At 35.3% G+C, this 13,756-nt stretch overlaps 1 protein-coding gene across 1 annotated transcript; it reads right to left on the bottom strand.

Moving 5' to 3' along the window:
• Window positions 1–11,001: 11,001 nt before the first annotated feature.
• Window positions 11,002–13,188, bottom strand: LOC113333345 (probable L-cysteine desulfhydrase, chloroplastic). The gene is made up of 2 exons (XM_026579855.1): window positions 11,819–13,188; window positions 11,002–11,321 (listed from the first exon to the last, which is right to left on the bottom strand). Exon 1 carries the CDS (start codon window positions 13,104–13,106, stop codon window positions 11,823–11,825), a length of 1,284 nt encoding a protein of 427 aa, XP_026435640.1. The 5' UTR covers window positions 13,107–13,188; the 3' UTR covers window positions 11,002–11,321; window positions 11,819–11,822.
• Between the last annotated feature and the right edge of the window lie 568 nt (window positions 13,189–13,756).

The raw sequence follows: 13,756 nt of genomic DNA, 5'->3' as shown, positions 1-13,756 counted from the left end.
TGATAATTGTGATATATGTGAAAAAAATTCTTACAAATTTTGTATATACATAAATATAAAAATAAAATTCTCATTTAAAAAGTTTTTGTGTATACTTTTTGTGTTTTCTATGCATATGCATGAATATGCCCAAATACACATATGAAAAAAAAATTGGTGTGTTCAAGTCAGACCTCCATATGAGAATAACCTCCATATAAGAATATGTTTTTGTGGTCCATAGGATATTCTTATACAGGGGTTTTACTGTAATCAAACCGATTTTCATTTTCAGAAATATTTCCTTTGCTTTTCATATAGGTGGACATAGTTTTCAATAGGATGACTTAAATTGGGTTAACTTAGTTCAGTTCATAAGCTTGAAATAGGTGTAAAGCAGGGAAATTTAAGTCAAAGTTGTTTGATGTCCATGTCAAACATGTTCTGAACTTGTATATCAAGAAAAAAAACAAATTCTTTTCATGCTTTCACGATTGGGGTAACTTGCCGATTGGTGTATATCCATTATTAAAAAGCCAATACTGCCCGGACTCAGATAGTTAACAGAACCATGACTGCATAAAAACAACCTACGCCACAACACATTAGGTTAGACCTGATTTAGTTTCCAAATGTACCAACTACGAGTGAACTTCAGGCTAACCCGACTTCAAGACTGGGAGCATGAGGCTGCACGCACGTACATGGATATCCTATTCACTCTTAAGTGAATGTGAATCACTAGAGAAATGAAAGACCAAACACGACGCATTGACATTTGATTAAACACTCAGTCACTAGTCATAGGACATTATAAGCTAGTGAGTCAGGGAAACCTACCCAATAAATATTTCAGCCACTATATTCGCAATAAAAATTGCAATAACCTGCTCCTCCAGTCCAGAATGCGAAGCCTCTCTCCATGAGGGAAAAATGTTAGAGTACTGCTCGGTCGAACTCGCAAGCGTTGCTATCTCAAGCTTGTTTCTCAAGTTTAGTTGCCAAAACTATAAATCTTGATTTGTAGTCTACTTATAGCTAAGTCTCGGATTAGGATATAAAGTGTAGTTGAGCATTAGACTTCACGGCGTTCATCGATTGAAGACGAAGAACTACTAAGGGGAGGTTGTGGAACTTCATCAACAAAAGGTATATGGAGACTTGAACTCATCTATCACTCAAAAGTATATCTACTCTATCTCCTATTTTAGAAAAAAAGACGTATAGCTATATAGACTTCAATTATACACATTTGATATTTCGAGTTGAGTTTAACTCGCTTACATATTTCTCGAAATATGTATTGGTAAGCTTTCGTTTTTAACCAAGTTCATCTTATATTCTTGACGAAAGTCAAAAGATGATCATGTGAAAATCACCTGGTAACATCTTACATGATTTGTGTGAGACGGTCATTTGATGTAGACTCGAAATGTTTCGTACTGATCATTCGATTACTTGTAAATTGCTTTGAAGCTAATAGTTTGTGTGAGACGGCTATTCCGGTCTTCCAAGAATGTTTCAATGGTTTAAATAAGAGTTTAGAACAATTGGATATAAGCATAGTATGTGTACTTGCATATATGTAATCCATGTCTGGGAACCATGGTATGCATACCCATATGCATACTTGTTGGTCTTGTGAAGTCCGGGAACCGTATATGCGTACCGGCACGCGTACTGGTGTAAGTTTCAGGTCCGGAATTTCTTCTGAGTTTGGAAGGTATGCGTACCAGTTCGCGTACTGGCGAAACCCAAACTTAGTCTGGCCATTTAGGTACGCGTACCCGTATGCATACCTAACTGGATAATGTTCTAAAATCGGTTTGTTCATGAACTAATACATTTATATATTAAAGAATGCAATCTTTTGCAACCCGTGGATATAATGTTCATGACTTGATTCGAGTTAATCAAAATCGATTTTGCTTCAATTGCGTCTTGTATACTTCTATGAGAATATAAACAATTGAACAATTCTAGAACTAGTTTCATTTGAACTAGTTATGGTTAAGATGAATGAGGCTGATATGAAAGTGTTCATATGGCTAACTTCGGTGAATTACTGTTGAGACAACAAGGTGTACACGTTTAGGTACGGTTACTCGTATCTAAATGAAGTCACTTTTCATTTGTGTGTAACAAGCTAAGTTCGATCTAACGGTTGAAAGATATTTGTTTGAGTCTAATCAGGTTTTCATCTAATGGTGAATGTTGAATGCTTTCTTACCAAGGTAACATTGATTGCAAACCCTGATTTGAAGACTATATAAAGGAGAACTCTAGCAACTAGGAAACCTAATCCCCACACCTCATGTGTGATACTAGTTGCGACTAGAGTCGATTCTCCTTTAACCTAGGTTTTTCCTAAAACCGTTATAAGTTAACGACTTAAAGACTTCATTGGGATTGTGAAGCCAGACCCAAATATTTTCACTGTAGTTGCGTGATCTGATCTTTTTGTTTCTATCGTATTGAGTACTATCTTCTCTAAGATTGGCTCGAGATTTAATTTCCGATAGGCAAGATAAAAAATAGTCACAAACATCTTCGTCTCATCGTTTGTGATTCCACAATATCTTGTTTCGCTACCATACGATTAAGATTATTGTGAGGTGATTGATATTTCTAGGTTGTTCTTTTGGAATATAAGTCTGGTATATCAATTGGTTCATGTTCACCTTGATTTATCAAAATACGGAACAAAACTCATAGGTTTATCTGTGGGAGACAGATTTATAATACAATAGACTTTTCTGTGTGATACAGATTTGTTTATCAAGTCTTCGACTTTGGGTCGTAGAAACTCTTAGTTGTGGGTGAGATCAGCTAAGGGAATCAAGTGCGTAGAGTCCTACTGGGATTCAGAGACGTAAGGAGCGCAACTGTACCTTGATCAGTGTGAGATTGGTTAGGGCTCAACTACATTCCAGTCCGAAGTTAACTTGGAGTAGACTAGTGTCTGTAGCGGCTTAATACATTGTGGTGTTTAAATATGGACTAGGTCCCGGGGTTTTTCTGCATTTGCGGTTTCCTCGTTAACAAAAACTTCTAATGTCTGTATTATTTCTTTTCCGCATTATATTTGTTTATATAATTGAAATATCACAGGTTGTGTGTAAGTTCAATCAATTGTGAATCCGACCTTTGGTTGTTGATTGAATTGATTGACACTTGGATATTGGTTTTTGATACCATCCAAGTTGTTTCTTATATTAATCAGGCTCACGTATTTCTATCTGTTTGATTTGCTGATTACATTAAGAAACGGAGATATAACTCTTTGATATACTTTTCTTAAGATTGAGTTGACTGTCTAGTTGATTCTCTTGAAAGTATATTGGAGTTAGTCCATACAGATTTCTAAGCGAAATATTGGGTGTGGTTGTTAGACCCCCGCTTTTTCAATTGGTATCAGAGCAGGCAAATACTAAGTCAATATAGACATTCTCTTGATGTAGAAATTGTTGATAACTGGGAAACACGCCTAGAAGAACAGTTGGATGAACTTTCTGATGAAGGTGATTCAGATATTGATAGAGATATTGATGAGGAAGTCTCAGAGTATGTGAAGGTTTTGAATTCATTGGAAAAGAAGAAGATGAAAAATTCTCATGTCACACCTGTTCTGACTCCTCTCTGTCGAGAAAACAAGAAATTGAGAAGATGTTACGCAGGTGTTTATGTTTCGAATCGTTCTAACGAATCGATCCTCAAGGATTCCGAGAAAAACCTACGTATGAAGTCACTTGATTGTGATAATCCTTATCAAAAGTACTTTTCGTTGGAAGAGAAACTTGCAGAATCTAAAGCAAGGATTAACTCTCAACAAATTAGTTTTGATGACAGAGAAAGCGCTTATCTCGCTCGAGAAAAATGCCTTGAGGATGATTTAGCTGCTTCTCTTGATAAAATCTAGATGTTGGAAGATGACTTGAAAAGGTTCAATACTAGTTCAAGCAAATTAACCACTATGCTAGGAGCAAGTAAAAATCATCATGATACACGAGGATTGGGCTATAAGGGAATAGATGCTCCAAGTATTAGCAAAGAGATAAATTTGTCAAGGTTAGTGATTCTTCTCAACAAAAGGTTTCAACTGATGGCAAAAGTGAAATACCTTCACCGGAAGTTAAGGTTCGAAAGAGCAAAGTATATCAACTTCCAAAGTCAGCACACATGGATCGAGGTAAGAACATTCATTATGTTTGCCACTATTGCGGAAATAAAGGTCACCTGCAAAGGAGATGTCGTTTCCGTATAAGGAATGAGAAACTTCATGATGTTCTTGTTTGGGCATCACAAAAAGTTGTGAAACCAAGATCATATGTTAAGACTAATCCCCTTGATGTTACAGGTTGTAACTGTCCAAGCTTTAGGCAAAGTAATCAATGTTGTGATAAACCTAGATTTGCCTATAAACGTCATACGAATCTGTTTCACAATCGTAATGGTTATCAAAAGGATAACTTCGTAAAGACGAAGACAAGATCTGATGCTCCCAATTGGAGAAAGACTAACTTGCAAAAGAATAGTCAATCCAATTTTCTTCCGAGAAATCTAAAAGATAGTAATGGGAAGAAGGTTCATATTGTTCCTAAACACACTCAGAAGTGGGTACCAAAGAAAGCCAATGATGCTTTGAGTGATCTCCTAGAAAATTCCATGACTATGGAGAAGGCAGTATCCATGATGTTAGAACTTAAAAGGTTCTTTGAATTAATGTATTTGGATGTGAAAGGTTCTAAAAGTGATCTCTTTCATGATAATCCAAAAGTGAAACAAAATAAGCCAAAAACTATAGATGGTGAAAAGTCCATAGTTACGGAAAAGTTGGTTTCAGTCACTTGTGGTGAGCAAGACATTGTTCACCTCAACACAACTTGATTGTGTTGTAAGTGCATCCTCACCAAGGAATGCCCTGCTAAGTATACGGTGAGGGAAGCACGAGAATTGGGGCACACATATTGGGTTAGGTATGATATTGAATATTTGGTAATGACGTAGGATTCACGACAGGATCCTTCTAAAAGGTATGTATATAAACTTGAGAAAGATTTGTGTTTTTATCATTTTCTTAGAGTACTTATAATGATCTATGTACCTTGCTTATCGTTCATTTCTACCTAACTTGATTTGTGTTTAAGGTTCTTAAATGTTTAAGGTTTGAAAATGGTAGTTCGGGATGTTTGGACTTCATGGTACACATACCAGGTATGCATACCATCATTCAAAATCAAAATACAGGGATTTTAGTATACATACACGTTTTCATACTTCTCCAGGTCACGAAAATTCGTTTGCAAACCGGTATGCATACTGGCATGTAGACGTCGATATTCGGTAAACGTGTTTTGGCCATAACTTCTTCGTCCAAACTCGGAATGACCTCATTCTTTTTGCATTCTCTTCCTCTTTGAATTCTCTTCAAAATAGACATGAGAAATCCATGATTGGATGAGTTAAGATTGGTCTTTGTCCCATCTCTTGTTTTTGAGTGTTTTGCTCCGTTTCGTCGCACTTGTTCCACTTATCTTAGACTTGGGCACTTGGATTCTTGGAGTACTACTCTTCTAAGCTCATTTGTAGCTTTTACAAGAATGTTGTTGGTGAATCACAAGAAGGAAGTTCAATAATGGGCAGTAGTACGCATTACTATGGGATTCTTGAATGTTCACAATCATCTTATGTGAATTATTCTTTGTTAAGAAAAACTTTTTATATGCCTTTGGTAGCTATTCTTGGTGTAAATCCGTGCGAAAAAGATTGATTCTACCCTCTAAGGACAAATCATCTTATATGTGCATTACGAGTTTGTCTTGATGTCTAGGAAACTTCTTATGAGAATTTATTCTTGTGTTTTAAGAAGGATAACTAGGGTTTGGAATAGAAATTATTGTGAGTACACATAGCTATTGCCAATGATTTTCATCTTGCAATGTTTTTAGATTTATTTATTTAAATTCTAAAGTTTATTTGGAAGATGATTTTGCAGTATTAATCTTTATGGTTTTATATATTGCAACTTGTTATGGGATATGTGTGTTTGCGTCTGTGAAATATGATTGTCCCATATATGCTCAAAAGTTAAGTCTATCATATGTCATTATACAAATATTGATAAAATATTGAATGAACTTTTGACAACAAAAGTTAAGCTTATTATGTCATTATGCAAATATTGATGGAAGATAGGATGAACTTTTGTTCACAAAGATTAAGTATATTATATGTCTCTATGCAAATAGTGATGAAAGATAGAATAAATCTTTGTTTATTCCACAGTATTGGTCTTCCCTGATCCACATCTTTGTGTAAATACTGTGGGGCTCCGTAAGTTCTCTTATGTGAGCATTTCTGATTAAATTAATCATGGGTTCTCTTGTGGTTAATTTAATTGAGTATTTTGGATACTAAGTCGTGTTTCATGTGATTTGTTAATGTCCAAAGAAATCCTTCTTTTCTTGTGAAAGTAAGGTCGCTCTTGTTGTTCTTTCGGAAATGACATTTTATGGGGGAGAGTTTTTAATTGAACTTGTGCTTAATTGCCAAATCTTTGTGGGGAGTGCGGCTGTGGAATATTGTAGGAGTTATCTTGTATATTTATAAACTCCTTGATGAATGCATTCAGTTTCGGCTATATGATTGCATCTAAACAAGTTGATATGTTGTTCTCTTTTGTTCATGAAGTATCTCTATGGAAATTTCATTAGGATCCCACTAGTTTTCGCACCTTTGCCAATTTTTATTGACAAAAAGGGAGAGAATTAATGTGTAGTTCACACTACAAATACATATGGTTTATAGATCATTATATAAGGGGGAGTGGTTTTCATGTGAGATGAAGTATTGACTAAGGAGGAGTGATGCATATCACCATAATATTATTGTTGAAGTTGTGATACAATTGTGTAATAATACTATGACACTGTATAACAATGATTTAGAGCAACTGTTTTCTCATTGTTATAGCTACGGATCTCCAACAACATTGATGCTGAGTTGAACACGTTCAGAATCACTGCAGTACTTGGAAGTGACGAAGATTTCGAGTAATGTTGAAGAACCAAGGAGATCAAACATTTGGATGAGAAGCTACAAAGTTTATTTATTTTGTAATCCATATGTATTGATAGTTGTGTCACTAAAATTGACAAAGGGGGAGATTGTTAGAGCCTGCTTGGTCGAACTCGAAAGCGTTGCTATCTCAAGCTTTTTTGTCGAGTTTAGTTGCCAAAACTATAAGTCTTGATTTCTAGTCTACTTATATCTAAGTCTCGAATTAGGATAGAAAGTGTAGTTGAACATTAGACTTCATGGCGTTCATCGATTAAAGACGAAGAACTACTAAGGGGACCTTGTGGAACTTCATCAACAAAAGGTATGTGGAGACCTGAACTCATCTATCACTCAAAAGTCTATCTACTCTATCTCATATTTGAGACAAAAGTCGTATAGCTATATAGACTTCAATTATACACATTTGATATTTCGAGTTGATTTTAACTCGCTTACATATTTCTCGAAATATATGTTGGTAAGCTTTCGCTTTAACCAAGTTCATCTTATATTCTTGACGAAAGTCAAAAGATGATCATGTGAAAATCGCCTGATAACATCTTACATGATTTGTGTAAGACAGTCATTTGATGTAGACTCGGAATATTTCGTATTGATCATTCGATCACTTGAAAATTGCTTTGAAGCTAATAGTTTGTGTGAGAAAGGTATTCACGTCTTCCAAGAATGTTTCAATAGTTGAAATAAGAGTTTAGAACAATTAGATATAAGCATAGCATGGGTACTTGCATATATGTAATCCATGTCCGGGAACCATGGTATGCATACCCGTATGCGTACTTGTTGGTTTTGTGAAGTCCGAGAACCTTGTATGCGTCCCGGTACGCGTACTGGCGTAAGGTTCGGGTTCGGGAATTTCTGCTGAGTTTGGAAGGTATGCATACCAGTTCGCGTACTGGCGAAACCCAAACTTAGTCCGGCCATTTAGGTACGCGTACCCGTATGCATACCTAAGTGGATAATGTTCTAAAATCGGTTTGTTCATGAACTAATACATTTATATATTAAGGAATGCAATCTTTTGCAAACAGTGGCTATAATGTTCATGACTTGATTCGAGTGAATCAAAATCGATTTTGTTTCAATTGCGTCTTGTATACTTCTATGAGAATATAAACAATTGAACAACTCTAGAATTAGTTTCATTTGAGTCATTTGAACTAGTTATGGTTAAGATGAATGAGGTTGATATGAAAATGTTCATATGGCTAACTTTGGTTAATTATTGTTGAGCCAACAAGGTGTACACGTTTAGGTACGGTTACTCATATCTAAATGAAGTCACTTTTTATTTGTGTATAACAAGCTAAGTTCGATCTAATGGTTGAAATATATTAGTTTTGAATCTAATCAGGTTTTCATCTAATGGTGAATATTGAATGCTTTCTTACCAAGGTAACATTGATTGCAAACCCTGATTTGAAGACTATATAAAGGAGAACTCTAGCAACTGGGAAACCTAATCCCCACATTGATTTTAAGACTAACATTGATTCCTTTAACCTAGGTTTTTCCTAAAACCGTTATAGGTTAACGACTTAAAGTCTTCATTGGGACTGTAAAGCCAGACCCAACTATTTTCTCTATAGTTGCGTGATCTGATCTTGCCGTTTCTATCGCATTGAGTACTATCTTCTCTAAGATTGGCTCGAGATTTAATCTCTGATAGGCAAGATAAAAAATAGTCACAAACATCTTCGTCTCATCATTTGTGATTCCGCAATATCTTGTTTCGCTACCATACGATTAAATTGTGAGGTGATTGATATTTCTAGGCTATTCTTCGGGAATATAAGTCTGGTATATCAATTGGTTCATGTTCACCTTGATTTATCAAAAGAAGGAATAAAACTCATAGGTTTATCCGTGGGAGACAGATTTATCTATACAATAGACTTTTATGTGTGAGACAGATTTGTTTATGATATCTTCGACTTTGGGTCTTAGAAACTCTTAGTTGTGGGTGAGATCAGCTAAGGGAATCAAGTGCGTAGAGTCCTGCTGGGATTCAGAGACGTAAGGAGCGCAACTGTACCTTGATCAGTGTGAGATTGGTTAGGGCTCAACTACATTCCAGTCCGAAGTTAACTTGGAGTATGCTAGTGTCTGTAGCAGCTTAATACAGTGTGGTGTTCAAATATGGACTAGGTCCCGGGGTTTTTCTGCATTTGCGGTTTCCTCGTTTACAAAACTTCCGGTGTCTGTGTTATTTCTTTTCCGCATTATATTTGTTTATATAATTGAAATATCACAGGTTGTGCGTAAGTTCAATCAATTGTGAATCCAACCTTTGGTTGTTGATTGAATTGATTGACACTTGGATATTGGTTTTTGATACCATCCAAGTTGTTTCTTATATTAATCAGGCTCACGGATTTCTATCTGTTTGATTTGTTGATTACATTAAGAAACAAAGATATAACTCTTTGATACACTTTTCTTAAGATTGAGTCTGACTGTCTAGTTGATTCTCTTGAAAGTATATTGGAGTTAGTCCATACAGATTTCTAAGAAAAATATTGGATGTGTTTGTTAGACCCCCGCTTTTTCACAAAGATTATAAGGTTAAAGGAGTGAGAAATAACTCTAGGACTCCTAGGTTAAAGTAGTAGATGGGTGCTTAATGGAGCATTTGCAGCATAGAATTAATGAACATAACTACGTTTACAACACACTTAATAAGTTGGTTGGACACCATAGCATTTGTGTTAATGTGGACATGTATTACCACCGGTAGGTATTATGTGCAGAATAAATTCTCCCCCATTTCACTTTTTCAAGCAAGCACGCATAGGCTTCTCTTAAGTGTAGCCCACTTATTAACCATTGCCCATTTAAAATAAGTGTTTAAGCTAACTCAATACACCTTTATAATCATTCCACATAACCCACATATAATTATTATATATAGCCCAAAATGATAAGAAAATCATTAAATCCTTAAATCAACATCAAGACCAACAAAGGAAGAAGTTAATTATCTAATTAAATTCATGTAAGATATTTGACATAATTAATGTTTTCGAAGAATAATCAATACCCTCAATCAGTCTTAATGTAATCGTGATTGAGAAGAAAAAAGAAAACATCATCTTAGAGATTTTTTTTTGTTCTAGGGATTATGTTTATGGAGTTCTAGGAGAATGATCATAGGAAAAGTACAAACAAAATCTTAGTTTATTCCATTTTGATTGATGTTGTGGAGTTTTTCTAAAAAAATAAATTAGAATATACATTATTTTAGAGAAAATTAAGAATTAAAAATTATTTTGTCTTGCGGAAAAAGTAAGAATTAGGGTTTATATATAATTGTTCAACTTGTGAGAATACTAAAAGAACAATGATAATTATTTTAAGTATAATTAACAAAAAAAAAGTTGGGATTTATTTTGATTTTGAGTAAAAAAGAGATTTAAGTTCAATTGTTAGTAGAAATTCAAAATTTGTTTGGTTTTTCATTTAAACTTTTGGCTTTTCATTTTAACTTAAATTTTGTGGGCTATGGTTAATAAATGTGTGGGCTATATTTAAGAGAAGCCCACGCATATTACACTCAGGCAAGAGTACAAAGCTTCTAGTAAATATTCCCTTAAAACACCTAGGAAGATATGCCAAAGTAAGAAAGGATAGGAGAGACCGCTTGATATCCTTTGTCACTCTCAAGCTGCTTAAAGCTTGGGGTTTGCTTAGAATCTTGAAGCTTTTGAGGGGAATTAGGTGAATGAGGTGGCTCAGCTCCTGGACAATACAAGCGACATGGAGCTCATCTCAGATCAGGATAACTGCAGGGCATAATTTCATGCTGAGCGTATTTATTGTATCCAAAATGTGGATGATCAAAGCGACATAATTGAGTCTAAGCTAATTTCAAATGAAGTTATAGTGTTACACCTTTTAATGTCTCATACTGTCATTCTTACTTAAAGAAATGCTTTGGCCCACTTAGACAAGACAACCATAGGCAACGCCTGCTGCCTTCAAACTTAATCAGATGAACAAGTTGTACTTGCTAGCTCTTACAAGGTATATCTGGTCTTAGTTTCCAGAGTATCCTAATATCAAAAGTACAATGCCATTTTCAATGGTTTTAAATCCAGAGACAATAACAGAATACATTACAAACTTTAGAATGGTAATGATAAAAATCAATTACTACATGACCTTGTATAAAGATTCAGGAGGGCCTTCAGAGTCACTGAAATCCTTAAGACCACAATTCTTGGAATTCTGTTGTCAAGAGGTGACTGGAATACCCAGCATTACTGTATTGAAAGAAGAAGAATATGTCAGGCTAAATGAAGTTTCACATGTTATATGTTGAGCTAGTCTTAGAAAAGAAAAATTACAAGGAGAACACAGGAAGGGCAGATGTGAAATTGCTAATAAGCAAAAGACAAATAAAAAAAGAAGACATAATTTACTCGTAACAAAAGAGCTGAACACCTGTATCTTGACATACACTTTTATTCGCGTCATTCTGCCTATTCTAGGTTCATGCAAATTTTATTCTTATACAGTTCAGGGAAAAACAATGCATCGGCTTTGACAATATGTTTTTTCAATTGTGAAACTCTTGGCTACCTTCAAGAGCGATGAAGTCCACACATAAAATGTTTTAGAGAGGAAGAGTTATATAGCTCGATAGGTAAATCTAGTCAAAAATGGAAAACCATTTCAACTTCTGAATGCGTAGGATCAAGAAATTGATCATCTATCATGGACACATTACATACAAAAAAAAAATGCAGTGAGAATATACCTTATCAGCCCGGGTAAAGCATATTGCATGTAAATCCATCTCGAACCAACTGGATAACGGCGTCCCTAAATTTTTCATAATCATCAACATTGTTGTAGACTTGATGAGAAATTCTGGCATATCCCGTTATTAAACTACCATCCTGATTCTGATTTCCAATCTCACCGTGTTTAACTTCCTCACAGTGTATTGGAACTTCAACGTGGAACCTCTCACGCAAATGTGTCCTCAACTTCAAAGCATCATCCTCATTCCAAATCCCCAAGCTAGCAGGCAGCCCAACCATAGCCATACTTGAACACATATCCGGGGGCGACCCAAGTTGCGTTCCCCACGCCTTTGCTAACATCTCACCCATCTCAACGACAGCATCATGATTCCGTTTCTTAATTCCTTCAATACCACCTTCAAATCTATTAACAAATTCTAATACTGAAGGAACCACAAGTTGTGAACTATAATCTCTATTCCCAATCCAACCACTTTCAATAGCCAAACCATTACCATACTCACTAGAAACAACCGGATGATGCAACTCTGCTCGACTACCTTTCCGACAATACAAAAACGCAACAGAAGGCGGACAAAACAACCATTTATGCAAATTACTAGTATAAAAAGCAGCACCAATTTCTTTCATGTCGACATCAACACAACCAATTGCATCTGCACCATCTACAAAGATGTGCTCAACATTTTCTTCCCTACATATTTTCACTAACTCCTTAATAGGAATAACTACACTAGGCATAGAAGTAATATGATCAATTACAGCTAATCTAATTTTTCTACCATCACATTTCGCAATTTTCAAAGCTTTTCTAAATTCACTTACAATTTCATCATTAGACTTGACAGGAAATGGTAACATTGCTTCAATAACGTACCCGCCGGCCGTCTCAACATACGCATGTATCGATTTCTTAACAGCTCCATATGCATAATGAAGCATAACAACTGCATCACCTGTTTGGAATTTTCCTTCATTAAATGCCCAACAAATTTGTCTGAGTACAATAGCCACAGCAGTTGTTGCATTATCAACGATTGATATCTCTTCAACATGATCAGCATTAACAAATTCTTTAATTAATTTTCTTGATTCCAAAATCCCTTGTTTGAGATGATTGAAGTAGAAATTATCTGGTTGAGAAAGAAATTTCAGCTGCCATTGTTGTTGAATTGCAAGAATTGATAATGGGCAACTTCCAAAACTTGCATTATTGATTCTTGCTATTCCAGATTTGTGATGTGAGAATTCTTCGGAAATCTCAGAATCTAAAATCATATTTTGGGTTCAGGGTTTAGATTGTTGCTGCAATGGAGAGGATGGAATGAGAGTAATGAGTGATGGCTATTAACTACTAACATTTTCCTTTGACCGGACAATTCACGTTTTTCGACGATATTGGTGGAAAAGGAATGTTTTTGGGAATCAGACGGTGGGGAGCGGGATGGAGTATGGACCCCACTAACGCCTTGGTTGGTGTAATTAGCACCTGACAGCTTAATGAGCGAATCTTTCATTAAGCAAAAAAGAATGAACCTAGCCGTAATTTAGACCTGATTGTCATGTACTTCTACAAACGCTTTTGTAGTCAATTATTAATTAGTAGTTTCATTATAAAAAAATAAAATAAAATAGAAATTAACATTTAATCCCATATTAGTTGGATTTTGGACACTCCAGTCCTCTCAAGCCTAGTAATAGGAGGTCCAAATTCGACATATTATGAACGGGTCGATCATTTTCTTCTTGGCGATTCAATCCAAATAAAAATAGGGAACATTATCTAAATACCCCTACTATGAGGTTCATTATAAAAATACCCTTATGCATTTTATAAATACCCCTAAATTTAAATACCCTCTTTTGTATAGTTTATACAAACCACTACCACTAACCACTATTAAAAAAAAAAAAAAATCTACTGCCCA

Source organism: Papaver somniferum, unplaced genomic scaffold, assembly GCF_003573695.1.
Source record: "Papaver somniferum cultivar HN1 unplaced genomic scaffold, ASM357369v1 unplaced-scaffold_132, whole genome shotgun sequence".
NCBI lineage: Eukaryota > Viridiplantae > Streptophyta > Magnoliopsida > Ranunculales > Papaveraceae > Papaver > Papaver somniferum.
This window is presented reverse-complemented; position numbering and strand designations above follow the sequence as displayed.

Excerpts from the sequence above, each read along its gene's own strand:
- LOC113333345 (XM_026579855.1), bottom strand. The coding sequence starts at position 13,106 with ATGATTTTAGATTCTGAGATTTCCGAAGAATTCTCACATCACAAATCT.